The 10,534-nt window shown below is 52.1% G+C and overlaps 1 protein-coding gene and 1 pseudogene across 1 annotated transcript; both read right to left on the reverse strand.

Moving 5' to 3' along the window:
- Positions 1-2,832: 2,832 nt before the first annotated feature.
- On the reverse strand, positions 2,833-3,642 carry LOC136495806 (uncharacterized). Its single transcript, XM_066491631.1, has one exon. It carries the CDS (start codon positions 3,640-3,642, stop codon positions 2,833-2,835), a length of 810 nt encoding a protein of 269 aa, XP_066347728.1.
- Positions 3,643-6,838: 3,196 nt separating this feature from the next.
- Positions 6,839-9,104, reverse strand: LOC136497347 (pentatricopeptide repeat-containing protein At3g26540-like; annotated as a pseudogene).
- Between the last annotated feature and the right edge of the window lie 1,430 nt (positions 9,105-10,534).

Consider the following 10,534-nt stretch of genomic DNA (forward strand, 5'->3'; position numbering starts at 1 on the left):
GGATTGAATTGAGAATGCTCCTTGCCACCAACCATCCTATCATCAATTTCATCATCCATGTCTTTCATAAAAAAAAATGTTCATCATCCATGTCAGTACAACTGCATTGCAGCCTCGGGGTTTCAGCTAATGCTGCATAGCACATTACAATCATGTCCACTTCATACAGAGATTCAGCGTTGGGACACCAGTTAATCTTTGTTTTAGGTATTTACAGTTAACATGCAGGACACCAGATGTAACTAGAAACTAGTGGGTAAGCGCGCGGGTATCCGGGCACGAAGCTGACAGTGCACACCATATCCAACAGGTTTAGGTACAGCAGCAGAGGTGGTATATATATACCAGGCGATTGTGATTCAAACATAATATCTATAGTTGTCTGCTTCTCTTGCAGGAGGTGGGTAAATTGAGTAATACTTGAACAAAATATATCAAAAAAGAGGACTGAAATGAGCTGGCTAAGGGCACACATAAGTAGAGGTACATGGAACCATGTATAACCATGAAGACAGGTGGCACCATCAGAGGTAGTCGTACTATCAGGATGCATTGCACGACAATGCCTCATTGCTTCACGGTGGGTTATATGGGATCCTGACATTGGTCTCCATGGGCAGAGGTGAAGGTAAGCTGTAAGTAATTAAAGGATCGTAGGTAAATGCTGAGAAGATAAATGCAAAAGCAAAAAAAAAAAAGATGATGGTCGGTACCAGCAAGAAAAGCGGAGCATAAGGTACATTCGTATTTGGTGGGCGTAAGAATCAGCAATCCTAGGATTAAGGATGCAGAACCATAACAATTTAGAAAAGTATTGAGACGCTAAGATAAGCATCATTGCCTAAGCACTGACCAAACTGGCACACTGAAACCATTTTGCCAACACTGTTCTATTCCCCAAAGACAGCAGACATCAGACAACCAAACAATCGAAGGCAAGAAAAAAAAAATTACTGCTATCACTGCTATAAGCACTGACCAAACCGGTTTTACGGAACAGTGAGAGGATATTTCTTCCTCAATGGCAACTAATTAACTGAATAGGAAGTCTGCCTAAACCATATTTCTTTTTTGATGATCTCACTGCAGTAAAGGGTAGCGTGCTTCGCTGCGCCCACCCTATTGCAGGCAATGATGTGAGCCAGTATGTTGTGGGTGCCAGATTGGAGTATTAGACATTTCATGCAGAGCATTTGATATTTTGTCAGCGGATCATTTTGTAGTAATAAGGTTTTGTTAAATTCCTTATTAGAGAATGAGATTCTAAGATGCATAACGATTTTAACTGAGTTAGATACACCTTGTGACAGAAGGGAAAAATGGGGAAAATATCAGGCAGCAAATAAAATCTTCAACGGTGATTGTAATTGGAACAAAAATTTGATGAACTCTAATAAGGTCAAATCAGATAGACATAGACCAAATATTCTCGTATGAAGTTTTGGTAAAATCCTTTTACAGAAAAATACAATTGCAATGAATTATACATTGAAATAGAGGAAGTGTGGCATGGACCACTACAGTTAAAGCAATTAATAAAACATCCTAGAGACTGGCTACAACAATATACATGAACAGAGTGACAAAAGGTATATAGGTTCGACTTGAAAACATCAAAACTTGATGGATAAAGTCAGATTCATCATTTTCCTTTTAGAACTCCTACAAAGCATGGCCATTAACAACTCTATAATATAAGTAATCCAAGGATAGAAGCACATAGATTTTAAGTTCACAGTATGGATGCATTATTTGAAAAGAATGAAGCAATTTTTTGCAAAAGAAAAGTATGTACCTGCTGTTATTTTCAGTACTTATTATCAAGTCACAAATGGGGAAAAGAACAGCTATACAACTATCAGTCCACAGCTACATACATGAAGGTGTGCCATTTTGTTCAGAAGCCACCAATTCAGATAACCTGAAATTTTATCATTTTATTTTACTGCATAAGGTTAAGGTACAGCTAGAACTGACACCACATAGTTACATACCTCGAGGTCCACCATTTTGTTCAGAGGCCACCTGATAGGACTTGATGCCCTACCAGCTAGGATTGAGAGGGAGAGAGTTGAGGGAGAGCTACTGTTCACACGAGGGAGAGAGGGCAGGGACGGCTGGCTTCCAGGGGAAGCCAGTAACTTAATTGTTGCTTCTTGCTTGATTATAACTGATACAGGGTTCTTTTTATAGAGATAACTGACTTGACCCCTAAGGAAACATCCTAATCGAATCAATCTATCTTATTCCTTTCCTAACAAACCAAACCAATCGAATCTAATCTAATCCGGTACTGTTCACGATGTTATGTTCACGTGCTACAGTACCACATGGGTCCCTGGTCCAGCTCCACTTGCCATAACACTACTCCGCCCCTCCAAGACAGCTTGTCCTAGAGCTGTGGCGATTGCTGGAGCAGAAGACCTTGTAGTCTATAGAAGATCGCCATGACAGCTCTGCTCAAGGAGTCCTATGTTGCAGTTGTAATCGAGGCAGAAGACATATGGCTCCCCAAAATCAACTCCGTCCCATGGGGTCTGCTTCTGTAGTGGTGCACGATCCATACCTTCCTCCTCGAGGTGCCAAACTTGGCTGCGCCATCTGATCTGCCTGGAATCGAATCCGCCCGGCTCGAATCCATGGAGCGCCTGCACGTGGAGTCGATGGTGCCCTCCACGAGCAGCCACCCCCGCTATGGGTGCAGCAGAGTGGGGCTGTGCTGGAGGTGTACTCCAAGCGACCGATGGAGCTTTTGAAGGCCTGCTACTGAGCCGACGGAGAATAAGCGTATGCAAACAACCACGACCCTGCTCGACGGATCGGTGTTGCGACTCATAGAGGCAGCGACAAAGGCACCATGTCCGCCAATGTCGGTGCATGGATGATCGCCTGCATTGGTGACACTAGTGCCGGCGGGGTTGTTGGCGAAGCTAGTGATGAGACTGCCGGAGTTGTGGCAGCCGGGGCCTTCATTGGTGATGTGACCATGGCGGGGGAAGAGGAGCGCAACGACATAGCTGACACCGTCGTTGTTGGTGATGGCGCCGATGCAACAAGTGGCGTAGCAGTGTGGAACTGCACTGGCACCACTACGGCTGCCGATGGTGCTGCTGGCGATGTCGTTAAGGATGGCGGTGCAGCAACCACAGCAGAATTGATCCGATCCAATTCGGCGAAGTGGACGGCCGCTGGTGCCTCGTCGAAGCTGCGCAGCTGGTTGCAGTCGGTGATCTGCATGAGCTCCTCCATGTGCAAGGCGTGCTCGAGAGTCTCGTCGGCGGCGGTGGCATCGACAAGATCATGATGATCTATGCCATCCACAGCCACGGACCCCCTACTGCAGCACAGGGTCCTCCACCACGGCTGCGGCTGGGGTGCATAGGGCCCGACGAGGAAGGCCCTGATGTCCGTCACGGCCTGCCCTAACTCCAGGATTGCGGCCGTCATCTGCTCCGGGGTAAGGACGAGGGCGGCGGGAGACGACGGCGCCGGGGCAGAGGGCGCGATCACCCCTGAGGACGCCAGCGCGCCCAATGCCGGTGCGCCTGATGTGTGGGGCAGCAGCGTCGGCGAAGACGTTGGTGGCGATGGGTGGGTGTGCGGCGGCGGCGGGTGGGAAGAACTCGGTAGAGGGCTGGACATGATCGAACCAGAGATCTCTGATACCAGATTGTTATGTGGTTGCTAGGATTGAGAGGGAGAGGCGGCGACAGGTGGCTATAGTACCCGTGGCGCTACAGTAAAGCGTGTACTGTTCACGCCCCTAATTGTGGCGGCTGGGGCTATGAGGGAGGCCGGGGGCCTTGCCCACGGCCGAGCAAGAGGGAAGGGATTTCCTTCTTAATTCTTGCTTGATTAGATCGATACATCTCCTCTCCTTATATAGAGAGGTTTACTTGACTCCCAAGCAAGGCTTACTTGACCCTTAAGTAAGCGACCCTTATCTCTAATTAACCCTAACACTAATGGGCTATACAGCCAACCCAGGCCCAATAGGCCCCTGACGTACTCTAACACCACCAATTCAGATAGTTTGAAACTATATCATTTTATTTTGATGCATAAGGTCTTCAAGCCAGCGTGAGCAGACAAATAATCTAATTGAACAGGCACATATCCATGATACACGGTAAAGTGAGATGAACAGGGAATTGTGAGGGGAGGACGGGATGGCACTATTCATAAGGTCACCATGTTTAAAGACTTTTATAGATGCCTCAGCACCTTCTTATCTCTTTGTAGAGCAAGATTCACCTCGATGGTGATAGCCGTACTTACCAAAGATGCAGATGAACTGCTGAAAGTGAAGTCTGCAATTGGGAAAATCAGCGCTATATGATTGTACACTTCTTAACTACATTGTGACCCAGTGCAAACTCCCAAGGCAGGAGAGGAGGTTGGGCCCTGATAGACATCAATTATCAGGTCAATCAGCACATGAGCCATGAGGTCAGTGTTCAGCCTGAATTCTTGTCTTAGCAAGGTATCATAAGTGCTGATCCTACCCGTTTATAGGCAGCAAATAGGTCAAATTCAAGTTTGTGACATCTCAGACTGCCCCATTCAGCTTCTCAGTCACTGAAAAACCCTCATGACTCAGCAAGAATCTCAATCATCACCAGTTTTGTCCGCCTCAGCAGAATGGCATGGGCTTCGCATCATCACTGCCACTGCATTCGTAGTCAGGAGTGGACTCAACAAATATAACTGGAGTCAGGGGTTTGCTGTCATTGATACGCTGCGCAGCCCTCTCCCCTAATTTTCTGTTTCCATATTCCCTGCAGCAGTCAAAGATCCTGTCAAGGACGTCGGCGTTAAGGGTAGCAGGACCCCGACTACGTAGTTCGTAGTCGCGATCCGTGACTAAGGCGAGGTTTTACCCCTCTGCGCTTAGTTTGTTTGGAAGAAGAGAGAAAGAGAGATTAGATGACAATATCTTGCTTATCCCTTCCATTGTCACCGTACCAGACTAAATAGGCCTTAGAGGCTAACAAACCAGAAGCTAATTGTTCCTTAATCTAAGGAACTGACTTGATACTCTTTCTATCCTAGCCACTAGATGGCTCAACCTGCTCTGCATGCCCAGAGGGCGACGGCGCGGCCCCAGCAGCGCGCTTGACGGCGCGGCGTATGTCTCGGGCGCGCCGTTTCCTTGCATAGGGGTGGCCCCACATGACATCTCTCCCCCCCTCGACGAGCAGCTTGTCCTCGAGCTGGAAGGACGGAAACCTGTCACGAAAGGAGTCCAGGTCTTCCCATGTAGCAGAGGCAGCAGGTTCGCCTTTCCACTGGATGAGCACCTGGCGGATCCCACGGGCTAGGCGAGCGCACACCGCGTGTTCTGGCTCCGGCTCCACCACACCGTTGTGCATAGCTGGGAGAGGTGGCGGAGCAGCTGGAGGGTTGCCCACCCACTTCTTCAAGAGGCCGACGTGGAAGACATCATGGAGCTTGGCGCGCGGGGGTAAGGCGAGGCGGACAGCCACGTTGTTGATGAGCTCCGTGACGCGGTAGGGCCCGAAGAAGCGTGGCTGCAGCTTCCCTTTGGGCGCCTGGGACAGCGACGCTACTGGGCGATGGCGTAAGCGGAGCAGGACCCAGTCGCCCACGGCGTAGGAGACGTGCCGGTGATGGAGCTGCATGGTGTCATTGAAACGAACGCCCGCGACGGCGTGGAGAGAGAACATGGGCGACTCCTCCTCGGCGACCGCCGGTTCGGACGACTCCGGGGCCTCCTCCGTGTCATCCACCGCGATGTCCAGCAAGAATAGACGTTTGCAGACCTTGTTATGACCCCGTACGAATTTCTCGTCGCAGGTTGTAGCAGAGGCCCAAGCGGCGGCGCTCCTCCTGCTTGATTGTGGTCAGGCGCTTGATCGACCGGCCCTCCACGGTAACGATAGCCGAGGTGGATGACGTCGTCGCGGGGGGCGCTGGAAGGGCGAGACGCTGAACGGGCGCCGGTAGGAGGCCGCGCGTGGCAGCGCGGGGTACTGCTCCCGCAGCTCCAGCTTGCGGGCCAAACTCATCGCGCCGGCGAGGGTCTGCGGGTTGTGGACCTCGACGTCGAAGCTGAGCGGCGGTAGCAGGCCGTCGGTGAAGAGTTGTACCAGCTGAGCCTCGTCGAGGGGCCCCGCACGGGAAAGGAGCGCCCGAAAGCGGTCCTGGTACTTGATGACGGTGTCGGTGCGCCTGCAGTCCGCTAGCTCGAAGAGGGGGTTGGATCGTAGGGGAGGGCCGTAGCGGAGGTTCAGCAAGTCCGTGAAACGCCACCAGGACGGAATGCCTTCGTCCTGCTGGACCTGGATGTACCACATCTGGGCGCCCCCCTCCAGGTTGTAGGAGGCCATCCACACCTTCTCCTCCTCCATGATCCGCTGCTGATGAATATACGACTCGCACCTATTTGATGAAGATGAGAGGATCGGACTTGCCATCGTACCACGGGAAATCCATCTTCTGGAACCGTGGCGGACGGTCCTGGTGGTGCTCGCCGGCGCTGGACTGGCTGGAGGACGATCGTGGTTCGGCGGCCAGGCGTTCAATGGCCCGGGAATTGGCCTCGACCGAGGTCTGCAGGGTCTTGAGGGTGGCGGCCAGGGTCTCCAGGGTGGCCTTGAGGTCGGCGTTGTCCCCCATGGTGGAGGCACTGCGAGCGACGGGCGGTGAAGGTGCAGAGTACGACGGCGGTGGAGAGGCACCACGCACAGGCGAGGAACGCTGGGATCGTGATACCAGGTTGTCAAGGACGTCGGCGTTAAGGGTAGCAGGACCTCGACTACGTAGTTCGTAGTCACGATCCGTGACTAAGGCGAGGTTTTACCCCTCTGCGCTTAGTTTGTTTGGAAGAAGGGAGAAAGAGAGATTAGATGACAATATCTTGCTTATCCCTTCCATTGTCACCGTACCAGACTAAATAGGCCTTAGAGGCTAACAAACCAGGAGCTAATTGTTCCTTAATCTAAGGAACTGACTTGATACTCTTTCTATCCTAGCCACTAGATGGCTCAACCTGCTCTGCATGCCCAGAGGGCGACGGCGCGGCCCCAGCAGCGCGCTTGACGGCGCGGCGTATGTCTCGGGCGCGCCGTTTCCTTGCATAGGGGCGGCCCCACATGACAGATCCTGAGCCATATCGCGGTTGTTGGCTCAAAGGGCATGTGGTCCACGAAATCCTCTAGCTCAACCATGTATCCGTGCTTGCCCAACAGCTCGATCATGCATTCATAGTGTTTGATGCGTGGGACGATGCTATACTCATCAGTCATCAGAGTGAAATAACTCCTCCCCAACCCGACATGCCCTTCATAGATACATGAAACCAGAGCACCAAGGAAAGTGACAGAGTCTGGCCTAATCCCCTGCTTCCGCATTTCATCGAACAATTCAAGCCCATAGTCACCTTTGCTATTGTAAGCACATGCAAAGAAGATTCCACAGGATGACATCATCAGATAATCCCAACTCAAAGATCCTGGAGGAATAATCAAACAGCCTACACTTGGAGTACATATCAACCAGTGCACTTCGCAGTATATCATCAATATCATACCCGTTTCTGATCATGTATGCATGAATCTGCTTCCCATGATTAAGCAGAAATATATTTGCACAGGCTGCAAGGGCAGAGCTGAACGTAGACTGGCTAGGTTTTGCCTCAGATTGCATCTCACGTAGAGCATGCAGAGCTGCTTCACTCATGGAGTGGCGTTCGTAACCTGAGATGAGTGAGTTCCAGGAGAATCTATCTCTCTCTGATCCCATCTCAAATAGAAGAAGCCGTTCTGCATTCCTCAGGCATCCACATTTGGAATACAACCTCACAAGTGCATTCATCATAAAGGGGTAACTGAACAAACCACACTTGAGAGCGAGTGCATGGAGCTCCTCACCTTTCCCAAGGTCAAGCGGCCCTGTACAGGCATTGAGCACAGAACGAAGTGTAACGACATCAAGCTCCTTTATCTCGTGCCTCATCTGCTGGAACAAATCTAAAGCACCAGTCAGATCCATGGACTTGACATAACCGGTCAACGTAGCATTCCAGGATACCAGATTGTGCTGTTCCATGCCATCAAACACCCTTTTTGCATCAGCAATCCTCCCACAAGCAGCCAATCCTGACACAACTGAAGTGGACATCACCACGTCCTTCTTTGGTGCCAAGTTGAAGAGCCTTTGTGCTGCATCAATGTCACCACACTTTGCATACATATCTACAACTGAGCTCCGCACGTGTATGTGGTGTTCATACCAATGTCGGAGCACAAAAGTATGTATGCACCTCCCTTCTTCAAGTGCACCGTTATCCCGGCAAGCAAGCATTGCGTGTGTGACAGTATATACCAGTGGCCTAACGCCAGCCCATACCATCCTGAAGAACATATGAACTGCCATGTCGCCCATACCAGCGAGAAGATATCTCCGGATGATTACATTCCATGAAATGTCATTGGGTTGCAGGATACCATCAAATGCCCGCCTTGCATCTGTAAGCAAGAGGCACTTCCCGTACACGTCAACCAGTGCCATGCCTAGAATCACATTGGACTGGAAGTCTCTCTTTGCGATATGACCATGGAGCTGCTGTGCACCACGCAGGTCAAGACACTCAGCACAGCAGGCAAGCACTGATGCCAGTGTGACGTCCATGGGGCGAATGCCAAGAGATTCATGTCAGCGAAGAGGGAGAACACCTCTGCAGGGTGCCCAGCGCGGGACGAGGCGGAGATGATGGCGTTCCAGGAACCGCCGTCCCGGCGTGGCATTGCGTCGAACATCTCCCGCGCGTCGACTCGATGGCGCGGTTGAAGAGGAATGTTGGAGCGAACGAGGTCGAGGTGGAAGGGGAAGATGGCGAAGAAGAGGCGAGGTGGGAGGCGACGCGGCGAGCGGCGGCGAGGGAGCGGCGGGAGGTTGCCAAGCGGAGGAGCGAGGCGTAAAGAGACGGCGGGAGCAGGGAGGAAGCCGAGCACGGGGGGAGGGCGTCGATGGCGGCGAAGAGGTGCCCGGCGGCAACGTGGTTGGAGATCGCGGACACCGTTGAGGCGGCGGCGGACGCGACCGCCATGTTGGCGGGAAGGCAAAGGATGGGTCTACGCGGGTTGTGGGCCTAAATTGAGGGGTTTTTTGCGATTATTATTTTCCTATAAGAAAAGATGTAAATGTAGCGTGACTTGGTCCTGTAAGACTGTCTCCAACAGACTACCCAAACCGCGACCCATCCGCATTTTAGGTAGCGCACAGTGCTTTTACGTAGAAAAATCATCCTCCAACGGACTACCCAAACACGGCAGCCATTTTGCCTCCGACGAAACACGGGACGCAAATTTGCGTCCTCTCTCGTTCCTTTGCGTCTCCTCCGGCGGGTCCCACCACCACGAGCTCGGGGATGACCGGAGCAGGGGCGGAGCTCGGGGACGACCGTTGCCAGGGCCGAGCTCGCCCGCGCCGGGACGGAGCGCGCCGGGGCGGAGCTCGCCCGCGCCGGGGCCAAGCTCGCCCGCGCCGGGGCCGAGCTCGCCGGGGCGGAGCTCGCCCGCGCCGGGGCGGAGCGCGCCGGGGCCGAGCTCGCCCACGCTTGCGTCTCCTCCGGCGGGGTCCCACCACCACGAGCTCGGGGACGACCGGAGCCGGGGCGGAGCTCGGGGACGACCGTCGCCGGGGCGGAGCTCGCCCGCGCCGGGACGGAGCTCGCCCGCGCCGGGACGGAGCGCACCGGGGCCAAGCTCGCCCGCGCCGGGGCGGAGCGCGCCGGGGCCGAGCTCGCCGGGGCGGAGTGCGCCGGGGCCGAGCTCGCCGGGGTGGAGGTTTGCGTCCTCGGTTGGAAAACGGGAGTTTTGTCTGCCTATCCATTCTACTGTGCGTGACCCAATCTACCGAATAGGTCTCACGTTTAGGTCTTCGTCGTTGGAGACAGTCTAATGGCTTCAACCATGGTGCTCCTCGACATATATTCGGCGTGTTCGCTGGTTGGTTTCTGGGCTGGTTTGGACTGGCTGGTGCTGGTTTGTTGTGAGAGAAAAACACTGTTGGCTGGTTGAATAAGCCTGCTGAAACCAATAAGCGAACAGGGTAATTATGTCATGGCCCATGGCTAGCTTTTCCCCAACATCAGCTCTTTTGTCCACTTTGAAGATAAGCTATTAGTTGGTTTTCTAAGATTTTGGTGATTGGCCTCCCACTGTGTTCTTTTGATGTTTCTTTTTGGCAGAAGATTAGGGCCATGTTTAGATTGCAAAAAATTTTAACCCGATAAATAGTAGCACTTTCGTCTTATTTGATAAATATTGTCCAATCGTGGACTAATTAAGCTCAAAAGATTCATCTCGTGATTTCGAACTAAACTGTGCAATTAGTTATTTTTTTTACCTACATTTAATGCTCCATATAAGCGACTAAAAATTAATATGATGGAGAGAGAGTGAAAAAACTTGGAATTTGGAGGTAATCTAAACCAGGCCTAGGAACAAGAAAACGGCCTCAACAAAGGGAAATAGCAGCCATGGACCCACGCTTGACAGGTATCTACTAT

The sequence above is a fragment of the Miscanthus floridulus genome, chromosome 12 (genome assembly GCF_019320115.1).
Source record: "Miscanthus floridulus cultivar M001 chromosome 12, ASM1932011v1, whole genome shotgun sequence".
NCBI lineage: Eukaryota > Viridiplantae > Streptophyta > Magnoliopsida > Poales > Poaceae > Miscanthus > Miscanthus floridulus.